Source organism: Mus caroli, unplaced genomic scaffold (genome assembly GCF_978045245.1).
Source record: "Mus caroli unplaced genomic scaffold, Mus_caroli_1 scaffold_11, whole genome shotgun sequence".
Taxonomy (NCBI): Eukaryota; Metazoa; Chordata; class Mammalia; order Rodentia; family Muridae; genus Mus; species Mus caroli.
Genome location: NW_028227266.1, coordinates 21,442,510 through 21,456,977, shown reverse-complemented (window position 1 = coordinate 21,456,977; position 14,468 = coordinate 21,442,510). Strand labels below are relative to the sequence as shown.

The 14,468-nt window shown below is 41.0% G+C and overlaps 1 protein-coding gene across 1 annotated transcript in view; it reads left to right on the top strand.

The window, feature by feature from the left end:
• Positions 1-14,468, top strand: part of Dpy19l1 (dpy-19 like C-mannosyltransferase 1) — a 91,738-nt gene that overhangs the window by 32,234 nt on the left and 45,036 nt on the right. The window contains exon 7 of the mRNA XM_021172503.3: positions 8,111-8,168. Coding sequence (XP_021028162.1) covers positions 8,111-8,168 — 58 coding nt within the window. The remainder of the gene's footprint in view (positions 1-8,110; positions 8,169-14,468) is intronic.

The following is a 14,468-nucleotide window of genomic DNA, read 5'->3' as shown; positions in this document are numbered from 1 at the left end:
TTACCTCACTAAGGATGATATTCTCCAGATACATCCATTTGTCCAAGAATTTAATAAATCCATTGTTTTTAATAGCTGAGTAGTACTCCTTTGTGTAAATGTACCACATTTTCTATATCCATTCTGTTGAGGGACATCTGGGTTCTTTCCAGCTTCTGACTATTATAAATAAGGTTGGTATGAACATCGTGGAGCATGTGTTGGAACATCTTCTAGGTATATGCCCAGGAGAGGTATTGCTGGATCTTCCGGTAGTACTATGTCCAATTTTTTGAGGAACCTCCAGACTGACTTCCAGAGTGGTTGTACAAGCTTGCAATCCCACCAGAAGTGGAGGAGTGTTCCTCTTACTCCACATCCTCACCAGCACCTGCTGTCACCTGAATTTTTGATCTTAGCCATTCTGACTGGAGTGAAGTGGAATCTCAGGGTTGTTTTGATTTGCATTTCTCTGATGATTAAGGATGTTGAACATTTTTTCAGGTGCTTCTCAGCCCTGCAGTATTTCTCACTTGAGAATTCTTTGTTTAGCTCTGTACCCCATTTTTAATGGGGTTATTTGACTTTCTGGAGCCCACCTTCTTGAGTTCTTTGTATATATTGGATATTAGTCCCCTATCTGATTTAGGATTGTTAAAAATCCTTTCCCAATCTGTTGGTGGCCTTTTTGTCTTATTGACAGTATCTTTTGCCTTACAGAAGCTTTGCAATTTTATGATGTCCCATTTGTCAATTCTTGATCTTACAGCACAAGCCATTGCTGTTCTGTTTAGGAATTTTTCCCCTGTGCCCATATCTTTAAGGCTTTCCCCCACTTTCTCCTCTATTAATTTCAGTGTCTCTGTTCTTTCTTTCCTTTCCTTTCCTTTCCTTTCCTTTCCTTTCCTTTCCTTTCCTTTCCTTTCCTTTCCTTTCCTTTCTTCCTTTCTTCCTTCTTTCTTCCTTTCTTCCTTTCTTCCTTTCTTCCTTTCTTCCTTTCTTCCTTTCTTCTCTGTTGCTGTTTACCTTGTTCCAGATTCTGTTTTCCTTAGAAAATGAAAGCTTGTTTTGCTGTTTTCTCAGCTTTGTTGTGTGATACTGTTTCTGGGAAGACATAAAGAATCTAGTCACCTTGGATAGGGAACTGGCAGACCAACACCCAAAGATTCCACCAAAATCAGCTTGGTAAACCACTGAGTTTTATTGTAATTACTTACGGAAATAAGGGTGAGGGATTACTTAAAAGAGTACAAATGACTCAAAGCCAGCTGCTTGGCCATGGCACCTTTAAGCATGGGTGACAGCTCATAAGGCTGAAAACTTGGAGTGCACTGCACAGCCTGCAAGCAGCACAGCATGCTAGAGAGTATCCTTTCCAAGTAGCTCAGCCAGTCTGCATCTTCCAGTCACCTTATCTGAACTGCCTTTTTAGGAAAGCCCAGCTTGCCTTTCATTTATATATTTCAGTTATATATTTTCAGTTATATATTTTCAGTTATATATTTTGGCACCTAATCAATTTGATGAGTTTCAGGAACTTCCTGAAATCTTGCAGTTGTTTACTTTCTGGACTTAATGAGTTTCTCTGCATGGTAGAGGGTTTTACCTCCTCTAGATACTCTGTGCCTTAATGTACTTTCCTCCAAGGTGGAGGTTTAATCTTGGCAAATTGTCTCATGGCAGGGATGCCTTCTATAAGTTCCTTCTGACCCCCTCCCCCATCTGTTCCCTTTGCATTTGTCTTTTTACCTTTGTTGCCCCAAAAGTCTCAGTGTAGCAGATGACAGTTTATTTTGTCTGTAGCACTCTGGGCTCTACATTTTGGACAATGACTGTCCTCAGTCTGTATGAATACTTTGTCTAGTGGGGTTTCTGAGATGACTTTCTTACCTGTTGTTTTCCCCTTTCTTCTCAAAGTCCAAATTGTGTAGATACTAGAACTTTTAAAAATAAAATTTTAGGGTTGTTTTTCTCCCTCATTCTAATTGTTATACTTTCTGTTCCTTAGTAAAATTTCAGCTTTTTAAAGAATCTGGATTCATGATTTTTCTGGCTCTGTGTGTTTGTGTGTGTGTGTATGTATGTATGTATGTATGTGTGCGCGCACATGTGTGCGCACAAACATTTTTTCTTATGCTTAATTTCCCCTTGAATTGTAGTTTCTGTTTTTCATGCATAGAGTGACCCTGGAGCCTGGCAGTCCTGCAGCAGTTAGAAGTAGATAGCTCTTAGAACTTGAGATGACTCTTTTCAGGGAGTGGGACTTTCAGACTAGCCAGCTCCAAGAGTCTGGAAGTAGGTCTGTAGAGGAGACCCAGACTCTTTTCGTCTGCAGCTCTGTCTTTGTGACCCAGCAGTGTCTGCATGTAGAGAGCAAGCAGTCAGGGGAAACTTGCATTCTTAACCATTTTCATTCCTGAATGACTGTGGTCGGTGGACACGATACCTGTATAGGGCTGCCACCCACACAGAAGGATGACACACTGCCCAGGCAGGGCTTACTCTCCTGGTCCTCTTTTACCTTTGCATCTTGTGCTGAGCTAGCTTTCTTAGAACTGACTGTTTGTTTGTTTGTTTGTTTCATGCATTTCTGTCCATTTTATCTGCTGACCAGGGTCCCTGAGACCACTGTGATCTGTCTCTGATGCTTTTCTCCTCTTTCTTGTGTCTACTCGACTTTCTCTGCTTCTTTGTCTTTTGTAGATGGAGTTAGGCAGCAGAAAGTGTCCTTCCTTCAGCACATGCCCCCAGCAGGCCTCAGAGCAGTGTGTTCATCTTTTCTCCTTCTCTCCTTCTAGCCTCCTTGGTCACTGAAGGCCAGAGTAGCTCTCTTGGTAGCAGAGAAACTTTTAAACCATGATTTTATTTCTAGATGTGTTACAGAAGACCCGAGGGCCCAGAAGACTTATCTGTATTCATCTCCTCATTTGATTTTGTTGTAGCCCCCTTTACTTCTGAAACGAAGCGTCATGATAGTGCCTCCATGATCTGGCTCCGGGGACTGAGCATCTTTCCTTTGAGGCTCTGTGGTAGAATGAAATGCTTTTTATTGTCAGTGTCTTAGTTCTCCACTGATTCCTACCTGATAACTTTCCCATGAGAATATATTTTATACCTGTCTTGCTTCTACAGTTTTGTGTGATATTTTCTAATTCTTACTATATCTTAGTGTAGGCATTCACTGCTGACCGCACACAGGATTTGGTAAGCTGTATCTTAAATAGGCTGTGTTGCACCTATGAAACTTGGCCAATTACATACTTTTCTGAATGTTCTAGTAAGTTGGCTTGCTGTCACGTCTTTAGTCCAACCCATGTGGTTTAACAGTTGTATATGAATATTTAAAGATAAGTATTTCTCTTTGGTATGCATAAAGTGATGAATGTTGTTGTTAGAAAATACTAACATCTTTTCTCCAAATTCTTTCCCTTGTATGACTTCACTGTCTTAGCAAATGACACCTCTTTCACAGTGATGCCCATGCCTGCTCCTGGGAGGTGCCTGTGGCCTTCCTCTGCTCTTGGCTCTAATCTGGGTGTATCAGAACATCTCAAGTCCATGCATTTTCCTCTCCATCATCGTCTTTCCAAACACGAAGCCTCAGGACACTGGCTGTCCAGCTAATGCGTCAGCCTCACCCTTGCCACACTGTTCTACATACACTGTAGTCCATGTGGGCATTTTACTTGAGACTGACTGAGACATGGCAGACAAATACAGACATTTGAACATGTGTTGATGTTTGGATTGACATTGAGGTGTGGAATGGTGGCCAAGTGTTGGGAGCACAGAGGTGGCTTGTGCAGCTCATTTATAAAGAGCTTTGTGGACATTAGCTGCCTGAGGCACACCATTATGTTTAGAGAAAGGTAACAGGCCTGGGAGAAGGAGGCCATGAGCTGTAACTGTCCTCCTGGTGGAAGAGGGTGGCAGCCTGGGCTAGTGTGTGGGAGTGCTGTAAAGGAAGTGTGTAGACTGCAGACATTTGCAGGCTGCAGACATTTGCAGGCAGAGCTGGAGTCTCCAGGGAAGCAATTGTACCAAGGACATGGTGGTTCCAGCAGCTACAGGAGGAAGGCCTTGGGAAGCAGCTGCAGGGCAGCACAGGAGTGCTCCCTGGGTTGGAGGGCACAATAGAAAGGCCTGTTGTGCTGCAGACTCCTCTTACCACACACTGTTGTGAATTGGTACCTACATTTGGGTAAGTGGCTCAGGACAGCAGCGGCATGCTTGACAGCAAGGTTCCCAAACCAGTGAACACCAGCAGCCTTTTGGATGAGTGCCATTTATGTATTTGTTTATGCTCAGGTGCCATCCCTGACTGTCTGCCCTGGCAAGGCTTGGTCTGGTACTAAGTATGTGGTTCCTACCATAGTGGTAGGGAGGTTTGGTTAAATGCCTGCAGACACAGTTAAATTAAGGACATTAACTGGTTGGAATATAAACTGGAGACCTTGACAGGGCCAAGCAGAGAATACGTTTTTAAACCCCATTTAGTTGTCATTTCCTTTTTTGTCTTTACTTTCTTCTCTTTAAATAATTATTATGGTGTACAGATGTGTAGATGCCATGTTGGCACCATGGTTCAAGAATGGAGGAAAGCCAATTGAGTTGTTTCTCTGTTCTTACCTTTGTGTGAGTTCAGGAGCTTGAGAGGCAAGAGCCTTACCCCTGAGCCCTCTCCCAGGCCAAGTCCTTATGACACCACTGAGTCCCATTGCTGTAGGGAGAAGGCTATCAACCCAGGCCTATCAGGTGTCTGCTTCACTAGGCCAGCAAGGTGTCAGAGACTTACTTCCCAAACTTGGGACTGAAAATTCTCTATTTAGCTCCCACAGTTTTCTCTTTCCTATTTATTGTTTACATAAGGAATCTCATCCCAAGTGTTATTTACTATAGCTTTAAAACCCTGAGTGTGCTTTTCTTTTTTTCAAATGTTGTATTTTGTGTTCCATCATTTTGTATGTAGTACTACAGAGCACAAATTAACATTTGTTAATCTGAGGACTAATAAAACCCATTAAAACTTGAGAATTGATTTCAGTCCTTTGAAATCAAGAAGTAAGAAAGATTATAGAATTATTCAACTTCAGAACTAGGAAGCATTTTTAGTGGATATTTTAAATTTTAAGCTTTAATGCCCCTCCTTAATTTTCTATCTAAGATCATTGAGGCTCAGAGTATAAATAAAGAGACTGAGTACACGTCTCAGTTAATAAAATGCTTGCTTGCACAAGCATGCTGACCTGAGTTCAGGTCACTGGTGGCTGTGTAAAAAGCCAGGTGGTAAAGCAGCACACAGCTGTAATCCCCAGTGCTGGGGAGGCAGAGATGGAGGAGGCCTGGGGCTAACTGGCCCACTCTTTTGCTAAGCTCCAGGCTCATGGAGAGGGCCTGTCTCAAAACAAGAATGTGGATAGTCACAGACGGAGATACCCAATGTCGACCACTAATCAATCCATCCATCAATCAATCAATGTCTCTCCCCCTCTCCCCCCCTCACACACACATATGAACACACATATATAAATAGACACATACACTACATGCGCAAAAAGATGAGTGAAGTCTATTGAGTGAAGGTGACAGATGTTCAGCAAGCTTAGAATGTTTTATAAATTTGCATGGTGGTGGTTTTCATGCTTTCTGATGATTAGTGATAGATATTGCAAAAGAAGAATACTGAGATATCAACTATAATGGGAAATAATTAAATAATTTCAAATATTTTAATTATCACTTTTTTTTGTTAGCAAAGTAACATTTTTGTGGCAATCTCTAGGATCAGAATGGTAGCTTAGTGTTAGGGACACTAATTTTGATTTTTGTTTTTGCAAGTCACATCATTAAATAGTGATTGCAACCCAAATTATTCCTTATAGACAAGCCAGCTCTACTCCACCTTCCAGCTTTGCACGCTGTGAAAGTGGGTCAGAAAAACCTGCCTCCCTGGGTAGTTAGGCACAGAAGATAGAAGGCGCCAGATTGGTACCTGTGCTGAGCAGTTTGGTGAGAGGGATGTGTCCTTTGGTGAATGTCTGGCCCAGAGCCTGGGGCCGGTGGCACTGTGTGAGGATGGACAGCTGTGGCAGTGCCGGCCTGAGATGTCATCAGGCTTTGTACCTCTCACACCTCTCGGCTCACTCTACTTTTTATTAAGAAAAACTAAACTTTGAAAACTTTAGCTCGGCTCTGTTTTGCTTAAGGAAAGTCTTAAAAAAGGGAATTTTTTGTAAGTTCTTAAATGTTTCTTTTTGTCTTAGGTGTTTTACTATAATCAGAGAATGAGTTATTTCTAGAGCTCATAGCTATAGGAATGTTAAAAATAACTTTTCTCTATACAGTCAGACTACTGTATATTTTTATAAAATTGAGCATTTTGGCTATCCACATCAAACCTTTGGCATGTTTTCCTTGGCTTATGTGACCTGTCACATTCTGAATGTATGAAAACAACCACCATGCTTAGATTCTACCACATTCTGTGTTGATAGAAGAATTAACTTTAGTATTTGACTGATGTGTTATTCATAAAACCTTCTTTGGAATAATATAACTTGAATTAAATGTATGGGGAGTGGCATATTTAGTGATTGAGCAGGCAGAACAGTCCATCAGAAATTATATATAAATTCAGTGCCATTCTGATGAAAAGCAACATTTATTTTGATCATAAATGTTAGATCATAGTCTGTGCAGACTGAGTTGCTGAGAATCACAGAAAACAGTCTCTATGAGTGACTGGTCATGGATAGTTCTCCTGAGATGTATTAAAGTAGCCAGAATCTTATGGGATATAAATGGTGCCGTGTGACAGAAAAGGATTACAGAATTAAATCAATTGACTACAGTAGAAAAGGTTGTCGGTTGTAGGAAATTCCTGAGACAGGCTGGGTTAGAAGGGTGGTTTACTTGCTGGGTATTTTAGCATGAATGGTAACTTGAGAGAGAACAGAGATCTCCAGATAAAAGATCTAAGTGGAAACACATGGCACTTGAGGAAGTTTTAGGTGGCTATCTATAAAATTTTTAAATGGAAAGACCCTTCATGGACAGGACATGCAATAAAGAAGAAATAAAATTGACAAACTTAACCATATAATATCTTTAAAGTTCTAATGGAATACACTATAAATTATGTCAATGTAATTTGTCACACATATGCCAGCCAGCCATTTGATTACCAGTCTTTAAGCAGAGAAGCATGCAGTCATAACGTGAGTACTTAAGGACGTTTGTAGGCAGTCCATGGAATAATCATGTGCATTTCATTGAAACAGTGCAGTGGTCTTCCATACTGATAGGGATGGAAGTAAAAATTCAAATGACAGTTTGAATGGGTGCATTCTGCCTATCTGAAGGGCAGACTTTGAGAGTCTGAGCTTGGCCTCGGGAGGGCCAGCGTGGGTCACTCTGGTCTGCCCTGGGGAAAGAGAAGCAGGGGCATATGTATTCTTAAGATGCATACATGTTACATAGCAAGGGGCTGACAAATACCTGCACACCCATTATGAAAGAGATGAAGACGTTGCTGTGCTCTGGGACTGTGCAGTATCTCACAATGATTTAAAGATGCCTTTGGAAACAAGTATTGATTAAGATTGGTAATCATAATAAAGTAGAAAAGAACAAATATCAAATAGATGTGGATGACACACACTAGAAACTGTATGATTATAGAGAATGGTTTGGAAGGAGAGCCGCATGCAAAAATGTCACTAACTTTCTTAAATGATGTCTTTCAGTTCCCCCCGTCCCCTAACCCTCTGGGTGTGCACATTTTGTAGGAGGTGGTAAATAAGGTGGTTGTTTTTGTTTTTCTAAGACAAGATCTCATACTCTGGCCTCATATTCCAATGTAGCTAAGCCTGGCCTTGAACTTATTCTTTTGCCCGAATCTCAAGTGATGGGTCATGGGCATTTGTCATCTCATTCAGCTGGTAAGTATTCTACTAGTGGTAGTTTGGAAGAAATCAAGCATTTTGTAAATGAGCTCAGGAGAGGTCCTCTGTGCCAAAGCAGTCTGTGTTGGTGGCAGGGCTCCCGTGGCATTGGGTTTTAAGGTTTTAGAGAAGGAGTGACCTCCATTTCTGACAGGCAGCTAGTGACCTTTTCCTACCCTCTTTTGCAGTGGCAGCCGATTGGGAGGCGTGGTCACCGTGCTGTGCTTCTTTTTCAATCATGGAGAGGTAAGTAGTCAGAATCACTACTGAAACACAAGCTTTTCCCAATTAATTTCCTTCTGTTTAATCTGTAATAGTATTTCTTAAGCATGTGATCCAGTTATTTTATCCCAAATTTAAATACTAGTGATCTCTTAAGTGACGAGAGTCTTACTGATTTGTGTAAATAGTCTGATTTTAAAGCTAGTGACTCTTATGTAAGGGGCAAAGTACTTCTAAATATCCTATTCAGACTATTGGCCTAACCTATACAGGGCAGTGCAACGATAGCAACATTGCCAAGTATATAGTCTCTGGATCTGTGCTGCCTGGGTTCAAACCCTAGCATTTCCATTTATTATCTGTGACACCTAGGCAAGTCAGTTAATCTGCCTGTGTGTTCATTCCTCTGCTCTGTAAACAGGGTCATGATGCTATTTATCTCACTGAGTTATTGCATAAATCAGATGAACCTGTATGTGTAAATTGCCTAATACAGGGTTTAATATTAAGTGTCATGTGCTTGTTAGCTCAGATTGATAGTTTTATACATCACTAATAGTTTTCAGATAAAATTCTAAAAAATCCAAATTTTCACTACATTCCTTCACCTAAGTTATTCATACTTTTAATGACTTTTCTAGTGCTATGTCTGTCTAGACTTCTCATGGAAATGTTTGTATGGGAAAGGAAAAAGATGTGTGAGATGTCTCCATCTTTTCTCTTCCTGCTCTGAGTAGCTGCAGTCTTTCCTGCACAGGTTTGCAGAGTGAGTAATAAGATGCAGAGCTGCTTGGATTCGAGCGTTTGAGTGTGAGCATAGCAGCCACTGTGCATTGCTACAGCTGGGTTTGGGCCAGCAGTGAGAAGGAAGGCTTTGACTTCTTCCTGACGATTCTGCACATTGTAATAGCCTGGGTCATGGGATGTTTTAAAGCTGGTTAAGAGAATGATGGGCGAAATGGTAAATAACTGCTTACTACTGCAAGAAGGGAGCATTGTACGTTCAGAGTCGGATGTGGGGCTTGGGCTATTGAATATGTAGATCCAGATGCACCGAGAAAGGCACTGTTGTGGAGCACAGAGGGCCCTTGTAACCCTCATGGTGTCCTGAGTTAGTAGGAACATCATTTCTTAAAATCGTCACGTCTAAAAAGATTAGTTGACTTTTTTTTTTAGTTTTTTTTTCTTCTTGACGTTTTTTACCCATTTAATTTATCTAAAACATGCTTAGTTAGATGTCATTTTCTTAGGAAGAGGTACATGAAACAATTAAAATTAGAATTTGAGTTTTATGGAAATGACTAGTTGTTACATTTATTTGCTTGTTTATGGCAGAAATGTTACATTTTTATATAATGACATTATAATTTAGAGCATACACTACAGTTTTGGTAAAGTATTGGTAAGAATTCCTGTAACCTAAAACTTACTATAATTTTGTGTATCATGTGGCTTTCAGATTATGAAAACTTCAGTTCTCATTTTCTTCTAATTTTTTAAGACTACTTTTAGCTGAGTGCTTGCCTTTCATCTCAGTGTTCAAGAGGCAAGAGAGAGGCTCTGAGTTTGAGGCCAGTCTGGTCTATAGGTTTTAGGTCAGCCAGGGCTACACAATGAGACCTGTGAAACAAACAAACAGAAATGTTTTGTATGTGTGTGTGTGTATGTATGTTTCTAAAGTATGCAGTTTTTGTGTGATAAGAATCATCTCTGCTGCTGTACCCATTCATGTGTGTAGTAACCTTTGTTGTGAAACAGTGTATTTGTATATTCTGTGAGTTGTTAGGGGTACATTTGGCATGGCATTATGTGACTGCACTGGACAGCTTTTAGACGTGTGTTCCCCATGTGCGCTCAGTGGATCAGATGTGGGCTGTCAGGTGGCTTCAGGAGCCTGTACCTGCCGAGCCATCTTGCTAGCACTTAACTTTCTTAGAAGAGATATTTATTCACAGAAGTGAATTATTCATACACCAACACACAGGTGTGAATTATTCATACACCAACACACAGGTGTAGCTTGTTAGTTGCTTTTTTTTTTTTTTTTTTTTTTTGGTTTTTCGAGACAGGGTTTCTCTGTGTAGCCCTGGCTGTCCTGGCACTCACTTTGTAGACCAGGCTGGCCTCGAACTCAGAAATCCGCCTGCCTCTGCCTCCCGAGTGCTGGGATTAAAGGCGTGCGCCACCACGCCCGGCTTGTTAGTTGCTTTTAAGTTACATTTTCATTAGTTAGTTGTCTTAGTAGTAGATCTAAGATAGTATTTGGTGTATTGTAAAGTTGTTTTTTTCACTGATGATATTACAAAGAAATATTTGCCTTAACAGAAGAACTGTTCTGTCCATAGGGCAAGGGGTATTGCTTGAAGGTAGAGTATTTACCTCATATTCTCAAAATATTTGGTTTGTTCCCCAGTTACCTAAAATAATGTGTAGCACAAGTGGATTAGTAGAATTTAAAAAAGTAATCTGAAAACCTTAAAATCTGAATCACGTGAAAATGAAACATAAGAGCTTTCCAGCATCATGACTGTCCACGCAGAGGGTCTGCACTCTAGGATAAAACATGGGGTTGAGCTTACTTCTTATCATTCATATTGTCACTGTGGGTCGCCAAGATGAGGAAAGCCAACAACTTAGCTGTTTGTCGAATGTTTCCTTGTCATAAGACCAGAAATGTATGCTCTAGGTTAATGGTGCAGCATACTGACTGAAAAGAATGGAGACTGGGGACTGCTCAGCCCTAGAGGGGACATGCATAACATTTCCTCCCCAACAAGACACAGGGCTCTGTCAGGAGGAGCAGGTAAAAGACTGAAAGAGCTGGAGGTTGTGCTTAACATCAAGGAAATAGTATTCCCGGCTACCACAGGGAAGTTGCACGTGTGAATTCACAGTGATTGTGACAGCATGCACAAGATCTGTGCAAGCTACAACCAGACCAACTCTGGCGTAGAGTGGGGAGATGGGCAAGAAATCCCACCCTTAGCTGTGGGGATATGACTCCCTGGTTGCTAGACCATGTCCACAGGGCAGGCCCCACTCTCAAAACAATCTACACAGCACAAACTGTACTTGACTTGTGGTGGCGAGCCTCTAAGTTGAGGGAGGAGGGGAAGTGCCGTCACGGAGGAATCAGTGAAGGAGGAGATGTTCAAAATAAGTTGTATGTAACCCTCAAAGAGTTAATAAAGATGGTGTATAAACAAAAGATGATGGAGCTCAGGCTGAAAGAGGACACGGTGAGAGTCAGAACATGAGCAGAGTAGCTCAGGGTTCAGGGAGAATAGGTTCCATGTTGAACAGAAACAGTGGGCAAAGACAATTGTCACAACTGCCCATGTTGGCATTCTCCTGGCAAGGTGGTTATCACAGGTTGAAACTGAAAAAATACCACAGAAAGATCTTAGAATGGGAAAGAAAATCTCAGTAACTGGGGAAGGAAAATGGCGAACAGAAGTGCAAAGCACTTGAGGATGTAGGGAAAGTGAGCTTACACAGCGTTCGTCACAAGCCATTGAAGGAAAACAAGAACAAAATGCTTCTCTTGATTTGTCAGAAACTTTTATGAACAAAGCAACTGGGGGTGGGGTGGGGAGTGGAGAGAGTACAAAGGACTCTTCTGTATAGGGCTGGAAGATACAGCTAATGATGCTTGCCTAGCATCTGCAAGGGCCTAGATTCAATCCCTAGCACCACAAAGAACAAAACAAAATCAACTAGGATTGTATGTTCTTCAACGTTGTGATTGCGTCTCTGTGTGTGTCTGTATCTGTGTGTGTATGTGTATGCATGTCTGAGTCTCTGTATCTGTGTATGTGTTGGTGTCTGTGTATGTGTTGCTCTGTGTGTGTGTGTGTTGGTGGGGGTTGTTGCAGAGGCCAAAAGAAGACATTGGATGCCCTGGAGCTAAAGTTACACAGAGGCAGTTGTGAGAAGTCTTCTGTGGGTGCTGGGAACTAAGCTGCTGCCCTTTGTAAGAGGAGCAGCAGCTCTTAACTGCTCAGCCATCGCTCCAGCCCTCCCTGCTTTCAATTTTAATTCTTAGAAATCCCTTTTTCTGTGAAGTAGGATTGTTTAGCTTTTTCCAGAGACTTAAGAATTTTTAAATCTGATCAATGTTTTATATAAAAATACTGTTATGAATATATTCACATATATATAAAAAAGCGTTTTGAAAATTTCAAAATTTCACTTTAGAAAAGCAAGTGAAGGTAGATGAAAGTACTGTCTTGAGGGCCATATCTAGTTAATCCTTTAAAACTACCCACAATATATTTACTCATGTCATTTTCTTAAATATACTTATTTTTGTGAACATCAGTATTTAACAAACATTATTCTTTCCTTTCTTACCCATTCAAACCTTCCTGTGTCCCTTCTTATTTATAATATTTAATTACATTGTTGTATCTACATGTGTGTGTGTGTGTGCCTGCATGTGTGTATGTGTCTGTGTCTGTGTGTGTGCATGCACACATAATGAGTCCATTTAGCATTGTTTATATTAGACAAACTACTTGTATGTTCATCTATGCAGGAAACAAGGGACTCTTCCTATTTTAGCAGCTACTGGTCAGATGTTGCACTTCATATCGGGTGGGACCATGTGCACGTCACTTGGTTTGTCAGTATGCTCCTCTCTCTCATCTCAGGCAACCACAGTGTTGAGATTTCTTGGGTGCATTTTCTCTGTCATGTCTAGGAGATACTATTTAGAAGTAGTCAATCCAGGCCTTTGATTCTTCAAGTCTTTCTGTCCCCTCCTCTGTGATTTTCCTTGAGTCTCAGGTGTAGGGGTTGTAGTACAGATCTGTAGGTAGGGGTTGGGTACCCCACAGTCATTCAGCTATGCAGTTGGATCAACTGAGGGTCTCTGTAATAGTCCCCATTTGTTCTGTAAAGGATTGGGGAGAGCTCCACTTACCGTGTTGGCATAAGAATGGGACTTTAGAATAGTTAGAAAATTATATTGCTATAGGAAAATGGCAGCAGTAGGTTTTCTCCTCAGGTCTGTGACCTCTCTAGCATGGGTAGTTAGCTAGATTTATATGATCCACTCCCCCCACCCTGTGGACCAGACTGAGACTAATTTGATAGCTGCTGTTTATACCCTAGACAAAAGTGGCCCTATTGCACTGTTGTGGAGTTTGTTCTCCGAGTCATTGTGGTGACTATGGACTTTTCAGCTGGGTAGGACTGCTGACGGGCTTCTCTTCCTTGACAGACTCTATGTCACTGTGTGATACCATGGAACCAGTCTTCAGGGAGGAGGCTGTCAGTCCAGTTGCATCACAGTTCTCCAAATCTTATGTCCAAAGTTTGTGGGGTCTTTGGCAATAGGTCTACCTTCACAGCCTGGAAGGCAACCAAAGGCAATGGAAATAGATAGCCCATACTGGTTTTGGAGACTCTTTTACTCCTCTGTACCTGTGACTCCAGGGTTTTTTCTTAGGTATTAGGAGTAGTATCATCACCCATGTGGTATAATTGTATCACACATGCACAGACACACATGCGTGCACGTGCACACTCGCGTGCACACACACACGCTTTTATACACACAAACATTAAGTTAGCTTATAAAATGTTTTCCCTGCAGCCTTTGCAAACATCCTTAGTGTTACTCTCCTTGTCTCTGCTCTGTATTCCCATTACTTTCTTTTCAGCACCTGCCTCCTATCATCCTCATCTCTAGAGCTCTTCCTTGCTTCTTTGCACACTTGACTTAGTAAAGAGTTGAGCTAGGATGCACAAGTAAGAGGTGACACAAAGAGGTCTCTGTGGTTTGGTGACCTCACTCAGTGCAGAATTCTGTAGTTCTATTCATTTACCTGCTCATTTCATTTCATCTTCTTTGCAACTGAACAGAGTTCTGTTGTGGATATGTTCTGTACGTTCACGCTCCATCAGTTGAAGGATATTTAGATTGTTTCCATCTCCTGCCTACTTTGACTAGGGCAGCAGAGAGCATGGGTGAGCAGGTGTCTCTGAAGTGGGATATTGAGTCTCTTAGGTATTCTTCACTGGACTAAGATTAAAATACACATCTGCATGATACTAATTACTTATTGGCATGATTGTCTTGCTTATATAAAATTTGGAAAACAATTTTGATAATCTTCCCAGTATTTTTTCATAGCAGGAAGTTATAATATCCTAGTATGCATTAAATGGAACCACTAAAGATTCATTAGCTCACGGTTACTAAACAGATAGATTTATTAACTCTCAGTGCATTTTTAATTGAAAAGTGATAATTATATGATCTGTGTACACATTGTAGATTTATTAGTCAAAATAATTACTAATATTTTGTGCTTAAAC